The 16,452-nt window shown below is 38.1% G+C and overlaps 1 protein-coding gene across 1 annotated transcript; it reads right to left on the bottom strand.

Moving 5' to 3' along the window:
• Positions 1-11,107: 11,107 nt before the first annotated feature.
• Positions 11,108-11,524, bottom strand: LOC122450275 (small nuclear ribonucleoprotein G-like). Its single transcript, XM_043482524.1, has one exon. The coding sequence runs from the start codon at positions 11,466-11,468 to the stop codon at positions 11,238-11,240; it is 231 nt and encodes a 76-aa protein (XP_043338459.1). The 5' UTR covers positions 11,469-11,524; the 3' UTR covers positions 11,108-11,237.
• Between the last annotated feature and the right edge of the window lie 4,928 nt (positions 11,525-16,452).

The following is a 16,452-nucleotide window of genomic DNA, read 5'->3' as shown; positions in this document are numbered from 1 at the left end:
CCCTGTCACTGGCGGGTCTGGGGGACATTTTCGAATCTTGGAGGGCACCCTAACTGGGAAGAAAAATAAATGAAACCCACAGATTACATGCCTAAAAGCAACTCCCAGCAGAAAAGTACCCCAGACGTCCGCATCCGCCACCAGCAAGTGAGGGCAGAACAGAGAGGGGCGGGTGGCATTGCTTAGGGTAAGGACCAGGCCCGAATGCCCTGAGGGCAATCAGAGGGAGCTAACATGAAGTAGCAACACAAACTGTGGGATAGCAAGAGAGAGAGAGAAAATTAACTGGCCCGAACACACTGGCCATTCGCAGAACAAAGGGACTGAGCAATTCCAGAGAAGAGCTAGCCAGTGCGGACCGGCCCATCCCCCACTGGAGGCAGGAGGCAGGGGGGAGGGGAAAGGGGCAAACTCGACCCCAGAAATGGTATCCCCTACCAAACGGCAAACAGGTTTCCAGTCTCTACCCAAAGACTTCCTGAAATTCTGGATGGTCGACATCCGCCGGGAGGGTCGTGGCTAAACACAAGGCGCACGCACCTGACCGGCTCAGGCGGAAACTGAGGCTGGGGCTATGGAGGGGAGAAGGCGCACCACACCCGGGGAGAGTGCGCTCATCAAGCTCCTGGCTGCCTGGGCTGCTCGGGCCGGGTAAGGCACAAAACGCAGGCGCAACCAAGTCCGCGCTTTTGTGGAGTACCCGAAAACTGGAACCACACGCAATGCAGGGCCCGCTCCATGTAGAGCAGCCGGGAGCCTGAGCAGTGTAGACGGGGAAAGCACACACCCGTGAGCGGGGGCAAACCCAGTGTGGCCAGAACACTGCGAGTGCTCCCCACACAGGCCAGTGACATTTGTCTGCAGCGCCCCTCACTCCCCATAGCACGACTGAACAAGTGAACCTAAACAAGAGACCACCTCCGCCCGCTTGTGTCAGGGCGGAAATTAGACACTGAAGAGACCGGCAAACAGAAGCCAAATAAACAAAGGGAACCGCCTCAGAAGTGACCAGTGCAACAGATTAAAATCCCTGTGGGTAACACCAACTACACCAGAAGGGGCCTATAGATATCAAGAAGTGTAAGCTGGAACGTGGAGCTATCTGAAACTGAACCAAACCCACACTGACTGCAACAGCTCCAGAGAAATTCCTAGATATATTTTTACTTTTTTATTTTAATTAAAAAAATTTTTTTTCTTTTCTTTTTAAAATTTTTTCTCTTTTATTTTCTTTTAAAATTCCCTATTACTCCTCCATTACTCCTTAACTTTCATTTTCATTTTCATATATTTTTTATTAGAAAAAAATTTTTTTCTTTTTATATTTTTTCTCTTATTTTCTTTTAAAGTCCTCTATTACTCCTTAATTTTCATTTTCATTTCACTATAACCTTGCAAAAAAAAAAAAAAAAAAGAAGAAGAGGCCCTATTTTTAAACCAAACTTCATATATATTTCTAAAATTTTTTGTTTTTGTTTTTAATATTGTATTTTTAAGAGTCTAACCTCTACTCTAGATTTTTAATCTTTGTTTTTCAGCCTTTGAAATCAATTTTGGACATTTAAGAATCCAATATTCTGTATCCATTTTTACTCAGGAGTGTGTTGATTACTCTCTCCCACTTTTGACTCTCTGTTTTCTCCCTCAGATCACCTCTATTTCCTCCCTCCCCCTTCTCTTCCCAATCCAATTCTGTGAATCTCTGTGGGTGTTCTGGGCTATGGAGAACACTTAGGGAACAGAGTACTTTGTAGATCTGTCTCTCTCCTCTTGAGTCCCCCTTTATCTCCTCCAGCTCATCTCTATCTCCCTCCTCCCTCTCCTCTTCTTCATGTAACTCTGTGAACCTCTCTGGTGTCCCTCATGGTGGAGAATCTTTTCACCATTAACCTGGAAGTTTTATTATCAGTGCTGTATAGTTGGAGAAGTCTTGAGACTACTGGAAGAATAAGACTTAAATCCAGAGGCAGGAGACTTAAGCCCAAAACCTGAGAACACCAGAAAACTCCTGACTACAGGGAACATTAAGTAATAAGAGACCATCCAAAAGCCTCCATACCTACACTGAAACTAACCACCACCCAAGAGCCAATAAGTTCCAGAACAAGACATACCATGCAAATTCTCCAGCAACGCAGGAACATAGCCCTGAGCGTCAACATACAGGCTGCCCAAAGTCACACCTAACACATAGACCCATCTCAAAAACTCACTACCGGACACTCCATTGCACTCCAGAGAGAAGAAATCCAGTTCCATGCACCAGAACACCGACGCAAGCTTCCCTAACCAGGAAACCTTGACAAGCCAATTGTCCAACCTCACCCATTGGGTGAAACCTCCACCATAAAAAGGAACCACAGACCACCAGAATAGAGAAAGGAAACTCCAGACACAGCAATCTAAACAAGATGAAAAGGCAGATAAATACCCAACAGGTAAAGGAACATGAAAAATGCCCACCAAGTCAAACAAAAGAGGAGGAGATTGGGAATCTACCTGAAAAAGAATTTAGAATAATAATAATAAAAGTGATCTGAAATCTTGAAAACAAAATGGAGTTACAGATAAATAGCCTGGAGACAAAGATTGAGAAGATACAGGAAATGTTTAATAAGGACCTAGAAGAAATAAAAAAGAGTCAATTAAGAAACAAAGGGAGAAAAATCAAATCAACAAAATTAGAAATGAAAATGAAGAGATCACAACAGACAATACAGAAATACAAAGGATCATAAGAGACTATTATCAGCAACTATATGCAAATAAAACAGACAACTTGGAAGAAATGGACAAATTCTTAGAAAAGTACAACTTTCCAAAATTGAACCAGGAAGAAATAGAAAATCTTAACAGATCCATCACAAGCATGGAAATTGAAACTGTAATCAGAAATCTTCCAGCAAACAAAAGCCCAGGACTAGACGGCTTCACAGCTGAATTCTACCAAAAATTTAGAGAAGAACTAACATGACCCAGCAATACCACTTCTGGGCATACACACTGAGGAAACCAGATCTGAAAGAGACACATGCACCCCAATGTTCATCGCAGCACTGTTTATACTAGCCAGGACATGGAAGCAACCTAGATGCCCATCAGCAGATGAATGGATAAGGAAGCTGTGGTACATATACACCATGGAATTTTACTCAGCCGTCAAAAAGAATTCATTTGAACCAGTCCTAATGAGATGGATGAAACTGGAGCCCCTTATACAGAGTGAAGTAAGCCAGAAAGATAAAGAACATTACAGCATACTAACACATATATATGGAATTTAGAAAGATGGTAACGATAACCCTATATGCAAAACAGAAAAAGAGACACAGAAATACAGAACAGACTTTTGAACTCTGTGGGAGAAGGTGAGGGTGGGATGTTTCAAAAGAACAGCATGTATACTATCTATGGTGAAACAGATCACCAGCCCAGGTGGGATGCATGAGACAAGTGCTCGGCCTGGTGCACTGGGAAGACCCAGAGGAATCGGGTGGAGAGGGAGGTGGGAGGGGGGATCGGGATGGGGAATAAGTGTAAATCTATGGCTGATTCATATCAATGTATGACAAGACCCACTGAAATGTTGTGAAGTAATTAGCCTCCAACTAATAAAAAAATTAAAAAAAAAAAAAAAAAAAAAAAAAAAAAAAAAAGAACTAACAGCTATCCTACTCAAACTCTTCTAGAAAATTGAAGAGGAAGGTAAACTTCCAAACTCATTCTATGAGGCCACCATCACCCTAATACCAAAACCTGACAAAGATGCCACAAAAAAAGAAAACTACAGGCCAGTATCGATGAACACAGATGCAAAAATCCTTAACAAAATTCTAGCAAACAGAATCCAACAACATATTAAAAAGATCATACATCATGACCAAGTGAACTTTATCCCAGGGATGCAAGGATTCTTCAATATCTGCAAATCAATCAATGTAATACATTACATTAACAAATTGAAAAATAAAAACCATATTATTATCTCAATAGATGCAGAGAAAGCCTTTGACAAAATTCAACATCCATTTATGATAAGAACCCACCAGAAAGCAGGAATAGAAGGAACATACCTCAACATAATAAAAGCTATATATGACAAACCCTCAGCAAATATTATCCTCAATGGTGAAAAACTGAAAGCATTTCCCCTAAAGTCAGGAACAAGACAAGGGTGCCCACTCTCACCACTACTATTCAACATTGTTTTGGAAGTTTTGGCCACAGCAATCAGAGCAGAAAAGGAAATAAAAGGAATCCAGATTGGAAAAGAAGTAAAACTCTCACTGTTTGCAGATGACATGATCCTTTACATAGAAAACCCTAAAGACTCCACCAGAAAATTACTAGAGCTAATCAGTGAGTATAGTAAAGTTTCAGGGTATAAAATCAACACAGAGAAATCCCTTGCATTCCTATACACTAACAATGAAAAGACAGAAAGAGAAACTAAGGAAACAATTCCATTCACCATTGCAACGAAAAGAATAAAATACTTAGGAATATATCTACCTAGGGAAACAAAAGACCTATATATAGAAAACTATAAAGCACTCGTGAAAGAAATCAAAGAGGACACAAATGGATGGAGAAATATACCATGTTCATGGATTGGAAGAATCAATAAAGTGAAAATGAGTATACTACCCAAAGCAATCTATGGATTCAATGCAATCCCTATCAAGTTAACCAATGGTATTTTTCAGAGAACTAGAACAAATAATTTCACAATTTGTATGGAAATACAAAAAACCTTGAATAGCCAAAGCAATCTTGAGAAAGAAGAATGAAATTGGGGGAATCAACCTGCCTGACTTCAGGCTATACTACAAAGCCGCAGTCATCAAGACAGTATGGTACTAGCACAAAGACAGAAATATAGATCAATGGAACAGAATAGAAAGCCCAGAGATAAATCCAAGCACCTATGGACACCTAATCTTTGACAGAGGAGGCAAAAATATACAATGGAGAAAAGACAATCTCTTTAATAAGTGGCGCTGGGAAAACTGGTCAACCACTTGTAAAAGAATGAAACTAGAACACTTTCTAACACCATACACAAAAATAAACTCAAAATGGATTAAAGATCTAAATGTAAGACCAGAAACTATTAAATTCCTAGAGGAAAACACAGGCAAAACACTCTCTGACATAAATCACAACAGGATCCTCTATGATCCACCTCTCAGAATATTGGAAATAAAAGCAAAAATAAACAAATGGAACCTAATTAAAATTAAAAGCTTCTGCACAACAAAGGAAACTATAAGCAAGGTGAAAAGACAGCCTTCATATTTCGAGGAAACAATAGCAAACAAAGCAACAGACAAAGAATTAATCTCAAAAATATACAAGCAGCTCCTGCAGCTCAACTCCAGAAAAATAAAAGACCCAATCAAAAAGTGGGCCAAAGAACTAAACAGACATTTCTCCAAAGAAGACATACAGATGGCTAACAAAAAGATGCTCAGCATCACTCATTATCAGAGAAATGCAACTCAAAACCTCAATGAGGTACCATTACACGCCAGTCAGAATGGCTGCTATCCAAAATTCTACAAGCAATAAATGCTGGAGAGGGTGTGGAGAAAAGGGAACCCTCTTACACTGTTGGTGGGAATGCAAACTAGTACAGTCACTATGGAGAACAGTGTGGAAATTTCTTAAAAAACTGGAAATAGAACTGCCATATGACACAGCAATCCCACTGCTGGGCACACACACTGAGGAACCAGAATGGAAAGAGACACGTGCACCCCAATGTTCATCGCAGCACTGTTTATAATAGCCAGGACATGGAAGCAACCTAGATGTCCATTGGCAGATGAATGGATAAGAAAGCTGTGGTACATATACACCATGGAATATTACTCAGCCATTAAAAAGAATACATTTGAATCAGTTCTAATGAAGTGGATGAAACTGGAGCCTATTATACAGAATGAAGTAAGCCAGAAAGATAAAGACCAATACAGTATACTAACACATATATATGGAATTTAGAAAGAAGGTAACGATAACCATGTATGCGAGACAGCAAAAGAGATACAGATGTATTGAACAGTCTTTTGGACTCTGTGGGAGAGGGCGAGGGTGGGATGATATGGGAGAATGGCATTGAAACATGTAAAATATCATATGTGAAATGAATCGCCAATCCAGGTTTGATGCATGATACAGGGTGCTCGGGGCTGGTGCACTGGGATGAACCAGACGGATGGGATGGGGAAGGAGGTTGGTGGGGGTGGTTTCAGGATGGGGAATACATGTACACTTGTGGCAGATTCAAGTCAATGTATGGCAAAACCAATACAATATTGTAAAGTAAAATAAATAAATAAAGATTTTTTAAAAAGATAAATTTAAACATAAAATTTTTCTCTGCCTTTTTGGGCCTCTTCCCCTCCCCCCCCCCCCTTTAGTGTGTATTATGCATCTTCATTTACCAGACCTCCTTAGGAGATAACATTCCTTCTTAATCTTACAGGGGGTTGCAACCATCATTTGCTTTGTATGTGCAAATCTGGGTTGTATAAACTGTCAACATATAATTTGATATATAACCCTTTGTCTTAAATATATTATAATGGTGCTTTGATCTCTAATGGGCAGAGCAGTCCTCATCGTTTTCTGAAAAACTACCTCGGGTTATAATCAGGTTGGTTCAAATAAAATTTTCTATTTTCTTCCTAGATAGACTACTGATTAATTTTTTGGTTGACATATTCAATGTGGAAATATATTAGAACTAATATAAATATTTGAAAAAATTATTGGATATAAGGTCAACTTACCAAAAAAGCAACACTGGAAAAGAAATCAGCATTGATCCTCCAGGCCAGTACTAACAAACTTGAAAATAATTAGAATATAAGACTGTTGACAATAGCAATAACACTTGCACAAGAGAATGGGCAATTAAAATAAGTTGGTACAGACTGAAATAGAAGATTTGAACTAGATATTTATGCAGAGATAGATATATCTTTAAAGTGGTGTTGAAGTGGTAGAAGAAGCTGATGAAATTATGTTAAAAGTACATAAACATATAACATATTTCATAAGGATATGTGCCTAGTTCAAAACATTGTATAAAATACATTATCATTAGTGACATTGGTGGTCAGACATGATGGCAAAGAGTAAAGAGAGAAAATAGACCAAGAGAGGTATTTCTGCCTGGACTGATGATGATAATGTGTTAAGAGTTAGGATTATATATAACTTAACTCCTCATCTAAGGTCAAACCAAACCAAACATCACAAATAGACATCTCTGCAAATCCACAGGGATGAATCTCATGTTATACTAGGCAAGTGAAGATTACATAAATGGATCATTAGAAATCACATGGCATGTTGAGAAGTTGTATGACAAATTTTCCAAGCATATAGTTATTCTTTTGAAATAAATTCAACAATTTGCTAAATCAGGGGTCTCTGTGCCTTAACTGAAACGGCAGATGTGGTACCATGATCATAAGAAACCAACTGGATTTTTTTCACGTTGGATCAGTTAGCTAAATGTAGTGGTGACTATCATGTGGTGACTCTCTCTTCCCAGTATTTAAAGTGGAAAGCAACTGTCTGTGATGTTGAGTCTCAGAATTTCATGATTAGATTATTTCTGCCTGGTGGAATGTTCCACACAGATACTGCCTCCTGTTGATGAAATTCCCATCAGGGCCCCTCTGGGTGATGGTGTTTAGAATGTACTTAGTCCTAAAGAAGACTGAATTTCAATTGGCTTAATTCATTTGACTAAAAATGAACTCTAGGCACTGTGCTCAAAACAGAGATATCCAGGGGAACTGTGCTCTTTTGACTCAATATATTATTTTTAGAACAAGCTTATTAAATGATCATCCAGTCCAGTTCTCCATCTGATGCTTGATACTACTTAGTAAGTTTCCATTAATTAATCATTTAATTATGATTGAACACATTGTCTAGAAATGTCATTAAGCCAGCAACAGGGATTGCATTACCTGTTTCATTTATCAATATACTTATTAACTCCACAAATATTTGTTGAACACAACTATGTGCCAAACATTGGTACAAGGTTGAAAAGACAGACAAATTTCCTACTCCCTGGGTCTTTCTGTCCAGTTATAGAGAGAAATTTAATATACAGATAAAAAAGACTATGTTACTGAATAATTTTAAGATGAAAGTAAAACAGTATGGTGCAATAAAGAATAATGGGGCAGGTAGTGGGATGGCTATGGTAAGTGGAGTGAAATGGAAAGACTTTTCTGAAAAGTTAACATTTAAACTAAGATTTGAATAGCAAGAAGGAATCAGTCATGGGAACTTTTAGGAGAAAAGCATTAAAGAATAAGGCAATGATTTAGTGCAGAGACTCAGTGGCCAGAACAAGAAAGTCTTGTCCATTGAAGGAAGAAAAAGTCCTTGTTTTTGAGGGGCATGTATTTGCTAGTCATTTGTTTTTTCCATTTTGTGAATCATATTATTTATGCAGATTATTTATTTATATTATTTACCTTAAAATGGATATCTTTTCCTTTTCCTATATGTTTTCAGGTATTCCTGGTACAACTTAGAAATTAATTCCTTGTTGGCTTTATATATTGCAAACATTTTCTTTGTTGCTTTGTTGAACAGAAATCCTTAATTTTGATATAGCCAAATTTCATCAACTTTTCTCCTTAGAGTTTTTGCTTTTTAGTTCTTGTTTAAGAAATCCTTCACTAAATTTATAAAACATTTTCTTAAATTTTTTCTTATTTGCTTTTTGGATTTACTTTTAACATATTTAACACATTTAGAATTTACATTAATAATGTGAAGTATAGATCCCTGTTAATTTTTTTTTCCATATCATAAACCTATTGGGAAGGGAGAAATTTCCCCCTCTACCCTTTTTGGTGGCTGGACTAATAATAAAATTGACACAAGACAGATTAATAGGAGGAAAAGAAACAGGTTTTAATTCATGTGCATAAGATATCACAGAATGGGACACAAGAAGTGGCCAAAGTAGGCAGCTTTTACACTTTTTAGACAAAGCAATAATACATTTGTGAGGAATTGACAGGACAAAGAAACTTAAGTTTTGGGGTTCAATCGGTGAAGAATCAAAACAGAGTTTGGGCTTGGAGTAGTAAATAAGAGAAATGACAAGTTTATTTATATAGATTTCTTGGCCCTAATTCCCTATCTTTGGTGATTAAAGTGTCCTTTTACTTCCAGATACTGGGAGTGCACCTTTTCCATGAAATATTTATTTCCTGCTTTTAAGACAACAAGAGAGGAGGGTCAGAGTGTCCCTCTTGTGTTGACCATTCAAAGTAAGTTTAATTCAAAGTAATCAATATGCCATTCAGGCACATTTAGGGCAGCCTACTGTGGACTGCAGCAAGTTACTTTTCAACAGCACCTGTCCCTCTTATTTGGTGATACCACTGTTATTATAAACCAAGATCTGGGCATTAGGGATGCTCCGTGTTACCGGCATGTTTTTGAAATCATTAGATTATGCTTATAACAGTTCAGCCACACAGGGATCTTCTTTCTTTCCCCGATGCTATAATTGTACCTCTTTTCTTACACAGTGAGAACTCTGGCTTTCTCAAACATAATAACATTTACTTGCTTACACAATTCTACAATAAATATAAGATCCAGAATTGTTGTGTCCATACCTCTATGAAAAACAAATTTACTAAAAGGAGATTTTGAAATCTGTTTGACATTTATTTTAAATGCAGCTGAGTTCATTTGTTTCTGTTTACATCTGGTTTTAGTTCTCTCCCAATTCTTGATTTAATTTCATTATTTGAAAATGTAAGAGAGTAACATACTTCCAAAAGTCAAAACTATACTGAGAGAAGTATCACTCACCTTCCTATCCATTCCTCCTCTCTTCTCTCCACACTTTGTATGTCCCCAACTTACAACGTATCCGTTAAAGATTTTTGATGGTGTGAAATAGGTATGCATTCAGTAGAAAATGTACTTCAAATTTTGAATTTTGATCTTTTTCCAGTCAGCAATATGCAGCTTGAACTCATGATTCTGGGTAGCGACAGTGAGCTGCAGTTTGGAGTCAGCCCTATGATCCCAAGGGGAAACACCTGATACATTAACAACTACTGTTTTCCAATTTCAATACAGAATTCAATAAATTACACAATATTCAACACTTTATTGTAAAATAGGCTTCATTTTAGATGATTTTGCCCAATTTATTATGGGTTTATTGAGATGTAAAAGTGAAGTGAAGTCGCTCAGTCGTGTCCGACTCTTTGTGACCTCATGAACAGTAGCCTGCACCAGGCTCCTCCGTCCGTGGGATTTTCTAGGCAAAACTACTGGAGTGGGTTGCCATATTGAGATGTAACCTTACTGTAAATCAAGGAAGATCTGCAATCAATTTCAATGTTTTTTGGTTATCTTTCCTGTGGGTTTTTTTTGTTTTTTTTTGCAAAAGAATGATTTTTTATCTCCCCTCTTCTAACACAAAAATTAGCATGCTATGCATACTCTTTAGTGTTTTTCTTTTTCCACTTAATGTGATTTCCTGGAAATCATTCCTTTATTGTATGTATTATATTTTCTGTGTTTCTTTACTATTTGAAAATCTTTCTTTTAGTATTTAGGAAAGTTTGTATCAATAGTTGTAATAGTTATCTTTGTTTCTTTTTAAAATTGAGATAAATTTACATATAATGTATTAGTTTCAGGTGTACATCATAATGATTCAATATTTGTAAATACTGTGAAATGATCACCATAATAAATCTAGGTGACATTCATCACCACACAGTTACAATTTTTTTCTTGTGATGAAAACTTTTAACATTTCCTCTTTTAGAAACTTTAAAATATCCAGAATAGTATTATTAACAACTTAATTGGTGGCACTAGTGTAAAGAATATGTCTGCAAAAGAAGGAGATGCAGGAGACTCAGGTTTGATCCCTGGGTCAGAAAGATCCCCTGACAGGGGAATGACAACCCACTCCAGTTTTCTTGCCTGGAAAATTCCATGGACAGAGGAGCCTGGTGGGCTACAGTCCATGGGTTGCAAAGAGTCAGACATGACTGAGTGCGCGCACACACACACACAATTGTTTTTTTTTATTACAAAAGTTTATTTAACAAAAAAGTTCAGTAAGAAAATGTACACAACCCAGTTTTTCTGGTAGTAAAATGTGGAGAAGGGGACACATGGAAGCAGTTGATTTCTCTGGTGAACACGGCCGTTGCTCATACTCGTCCCAAGGCTTCTAACACGATGATACTATTTCCTCGTGTTACCACCATTCCAGTATTGTTCTGTTGTCCACTAGTTGCCATCTCCACACATTCCTCTATCACAAGATTCATAAAGGGATCAAATCCCCACAATATTCCTTGGACATGTCTGCCACCATTTAATTTCAATGATAACTTCTTGTCCATAAATTTCTTCAGCTCGGGAGGGTGTGCTTTGCTCATGATGTCTACTCTGCGAGCCCAAAGAAGCCTCCAAATGGAATTCGAGTGGTCCCTCACGCTCCGGTGGCAGGCCCGGGGCTTTGCGTCTCCCACACACATTATTAACTAGAGTCACCATGATGTACATTATAGCCCCAAGACTTATTTTTTTTTTTTTTTACTGGAAGTTTGTTAATTTTGACCTGCTTCACCCAATTTTGCCCACCTTTCATCCCCTGCCTTTGGCAACCACCAGTCTGTTCTTTTGTATTATGAGTTTGTTTTATTCAGATTCCACATGTAAGTGAGACAATATTTGTCTTTCTCTGTCTTTCATTTAATATATTGCCATTACAGTCCATCCATATTGTAACAAATGGCCACATTTCCTCCCTTTTATGACTGAGTAGTATTCCATTGTATATATCAGTATGTACCATATCTTCTCTTCTGTATCCAATCATCCATTGATGGACACGAGTTGTTTCCATGTTTCGACTATTGCAAATTTTGTCCACATACTATTTTTCTACATGTTTATTAACCCTTGTTTAATTCTTAGTTCTGTAATGAAATATATTAAATACTCATTATCAGTCTTTTTGCTGATGTTTTCCTAGTTCTATTTTGGTCGAAACTTCTCCCTAGTATTACTTTGGAAGTGCTTGTGTGCACTTGAAGAACAGCTTGATTATGTATAAAACCCTTGGTTCTGCCACTCTACCCATTCATCCTAACTGGAATCTAACAGATTCATTCAGTCTCCCACAAGACCGAAAATTTGCTGTGACCATCCTGATTGCAAACATTCTGTCCTATCATTAAACCTGTATCAGATCACAAGTTCTCCTTTTGTGGTCAACTTCTGGTCACCAAACCACTAAGCCTAGTTTTTGATACAAGAATTAGTGATAATAAAGCTTCATGACAAGGCTTGAGATATATAGAGAGAAGCAGAATGGCCAGAGCCCATCACCACATAAACCTTGTGTGGAAGCTTAATTTAGACAGGGTTCCCAGAATATAAATAGATAAGACACTAAAGCCTTTGGGGAATGCCTCCGGGATAAAGCTACTATGAAAAGAAAAAAAGCATTCATAGTTAAAAAAAAGCTTCAGAACTTATTCCCTTGAAATAGCTGACTGTGTATTCTTAGTGCCTTTCCAGAATTTACTTAAACAAAAGGTTACTTATCTATAATCTCTTTAAAGCCTTTGAGATTTTGAAGGAAGCTTGAGTGTCAAGGCTGAAAGGGCTCTTAGAAATAATCTAATGTATCTTTTCTTCTTTAACAGATGAGAAAACTGGAAATGTTGTCTGGAGTGGAAGAAGTATTTGAAGCTTACATGTGAAATTTCAGGCTTATTAAAATGCTTTGAAAAATAAATCTGTTGCAGAAATGAACAAAGAATTATAAAATATCTTTAAGTTTTGGGTTCAGATTTTTTAAAAATTTTAAGAAGAAAAAGCACAATGACATTGAAGATGCTATGTTACTTTCTCTTATCTTATTCCTGTTCTTTCCTAGTGGAAACCATTATTATGAATTTGGTATTCATTCCATCCATACTTTCACACTTTGCTTATGCATATGTATCAAATATTATGCAATTATTTTAACTTATCAAAATGTAAGCATAGTACATAACATTCAGAAATTTGATTTTTAAAAATTTTGAGTGAACCTCCTTATACATACCTCTGTGAGTATAGAAGTAAACCCTCATTATTCCAGTGTCCCTGTGGCTATTGGGGAATGAGTCATTCAGCACAAGTGTTCTTGTAATTGGGACATACTGTGATAATTAGCAGTGATCAGTCCATATCAGGTGTCAGGACACTCTTGCCTTCTGGAAGGAGTTTTGGATAAGGAGTCAAGACTACTGCTGGCTCTGTTCCTGACACTGTGACATTGGAAGAGGGATTGAAGTGTGATGGAATGAGCAATGGATATGACACCAGACTTGGCTTCCAACTGTACCACTAATTCCACTTGAGCCTCAGTTTCCTCATATGTAAAAAAAAAAAAAAAAAGATCCTGCTTCATGGTGCTATTGGGCTCAAACTGGATAGGGGTGAGATAAGAGATAAAAGCAGAATGTTGCTATTATTAATTTAAATATCAATAACCTCAGATATGCAGATGACACTACCCTAATGGAAGAAAGCGAAGAACTAAAGAGACTCTTGATGAAGGTTAAAGAGAAGACTGAAAAAGCTGGTTTAAAACTCAGCATTCAAAAAACTAAGATGGCATTTGATCCCATCACTTCATGGCAAATAGATGGGGAAACAATGGAAACATTGGCAGACTTTATTTTCTTGGCTCCAAAATCACTGTGGAGGATGACTACAGCCATGAAAATTAAAAGACGCTTGATCCTTGGAAGCAAAGCTATGACCAATCTAGACAACATGTTAAAAAGCAGAGACATCACTTTGCCAACAAAAGTCTGACTAGTCAAAGCTATGGTTTTTCCAGTAGCTGTGTAGGGATGTGAGAGTTGGACCATAAAAAAGGCTGAGCACTGAAGAATTGATGCTTTTGAACTGTGGTGTTGGAGAAGACTCTTCAAATTCCCTTGGACAGCGAGGAGATCAAACCAGTCAATCCTAAAGGAAATCAACTCTGAATATTCACTGGAAGGACTGATACTGAAGCTGAAGCTCCAATACTTTGGCCACCTGATGTGAAGAGCCAACTCATTTGAAAAGACCCTGATGCTGGGAAAGATTGAGGGTAGGAGGAGAAGGGGACAATAGAGGATCAGATGGTTGGATGGCATCATCGACTCAGCAGGCAAGAGTTTGAGCAAACTCTGGGAGATAGTGAAGGACACAGAAGCCTGGCAGATCATGGGGTCGCAAAGAGTTGGGCACGACTGAGCTACTGAACAATAGCGAAGTTCTCAGTTTTCATAATAGTAGAATAAGAGGGATAGAACTTGGTATTGAAAGCCCTTTATACTCTAAAATTGCTTGTGATTCTGTGACTGGGGATAAGTCAGATCCCCCAAATGAGAAGGGTGGGGATCACCCTTGGATCCCCACCAGTGGCTGCCATTGGAAGAAAAAGTAGTACAAAGCAAATAAGATAATATAGCATCCCTTCCTTTCCCCTCTCATCACTTCTTCCATTCCTCTCTTCTGCTCTTTCATCTGTTTCTTCCTTTCTTTTTTCCTTTCCTTTCTTATTATTCTGTTCTTTTGTCCTTCTTCCATTTCCCAAACTCGCTGTACTTCTTGAAGCACTCATTTCCACACTTCCTAGCTAACTTCAATCTATTCTTCAGATATTCTTTGCTTTTCTGGGAAGCCTTCTTTTGTAGGCTCTCAAATTTTGAGCATGATGCCCTTCCCATGTTCTCCAATAATGCACTCAGGACCGTCATCATTGCACCTATCACTGTGATTTGAATTGTCTTCAACTGTTAATGGAATGTAAGCCTGGGGGGCATGTAAGTTTCATGTCTTGTTCACTGCTTTATCCCAAAAGGCCATACTAGTGCCTGGAACATAGTGGGCACTTCAATTCTGTTGAATAAAGAATAAATAAATAATCAGACACCATGCTAGGCAGCATGAATACAGAGATAAATAACTCAAAGCTGTAAGCTCTCAAGGAATTAAAAGTCTCGTAGGGAGGATAGCATGACTTGTTAAGTCACTTTAGTCGTGTCCGACTCTTTGTGACCCTATGGACTGTAGCCCGCCAGGCTCCTATGTCCATGGGATTCTCCAGGCAAAAATACTGGAGTGGGTTGCCATGTCCTCCTCCAGGGGATCTTCCCACCTCTCTTACATCCTCTCCATTGGTAGGTGGGTTCTTTACTACTCGTGCCACATGGGAAGACCAGGAGGATAGACAGGCAATCAAATAACTGCAATGCTATATTATAAGAACAAGCATCAGAAATCTGTTCAAAATGCAAATGTATATAGAGGAAAGGGTTTGAAGGGGTCTAAGAAAGTTGCATAAGAGATCGGTAAACTGGATATTAAGGATAAGCAGAAATGTGTCAATCTGGGAAAAGCAAAGGACATGCCAGGCAAAGCATCAGCATATTTATTCAACTAGTATTTAATAATCCCCAAGCATGTGCCAAGCACTATTATCGATATGGATGGTATAGCAGGCACGTTGGGAAACACCCTCCTGAAGTCCCTTTCCTCCCTTGCTTAGGTCTTCTTTCTGTCTGACCCGTGTCATCCTGCATCTCTGCAGCACCCCTGCAAGTGTAGGTATTTACTACATATGAAAATGTATGGGGAAATTGCATTTCCTTGGTCCAAGAGAACAAGGTCTTGGCTGTTTTTGTGCTGAGGAGGACGTGAGGGCTTGTGTTTCTCAGTGTTTTGATCAAAGGCACACAGCTGTCATACGAGAACACCCTGGAAATGTAATCTGAGTTCTCCAAGGCATAGCCTGGGCCTCACCATCTGTCTCAGGCCACAATCTGACTGAGGACTATCTTTGGCTGAACATCCCTTGCATGGATCAAATATTAATACAAGCATCTGCCAAGGAGAATAACAAGGTAAGAAAAAAATGCACATGAAATAAAGGCTAGAAGAATTCTCATAAATCAAAACACACACCATTATGCAGAACTTTTATGGAGGCAATTAGTGAAAAGAAATACAGAGTTACACAGAGTAAAAGATAAACCATTAAAGGGGTTGTTTCATGACAAAGCTGGAATTTCCATTTGCAGCAAATTTTATACAGGGCTCTCAGCAGTGAAAAAGCGGAGTCCTAACCAGTGGATACCAGGGAATCCCCTGAAAACATGTTTATTTTACTTTTTCACTTGCCTGAGGATAGAATTCTGAGTTGGATACAATTTTTCTTCAGAACTTTGAAGTAATTGAAAGCCTTCTCTCTTCCAATATTGTTGATGACAAGTTGGAAGTCAATATAATTACTTCCTCTTTGAATGTATTCCCTGTGCAATTTCTGTTTACTTAAGATTGCATTTCTTCTGTCTGTATTGAACTTTAACT

This window comes from Cervus canadensis, chromosome 11 (assembly GCF_019320065.1).
Source record: "Cervus canadensis isolate Bull #8, Minnesota chromosome 11, ASM1932006v1, whole genome shotgun sequence".
Lineage (NCBI taxonomy): Eukaryota > Metazoa > Chordata > Mammalia > Artiodactyla > Cervidae > Cervus > Cervus canadensis.
The sequence above is the reverse complement of the archived record's forward strand: the minus strand, read 5'-3'. Positions and strand labels throughout refer to the sequence as shown.

What these genes read in the sequence shown, in the direction of transcription:
- LOC122450275 (XM_043482524.1), bottom strand. Translation starts at nt 11,468, where the DNA reads ATGAGCAAAGCACACCCTCCCGAGCTGAAGAAATTTATGGACAAGAAG.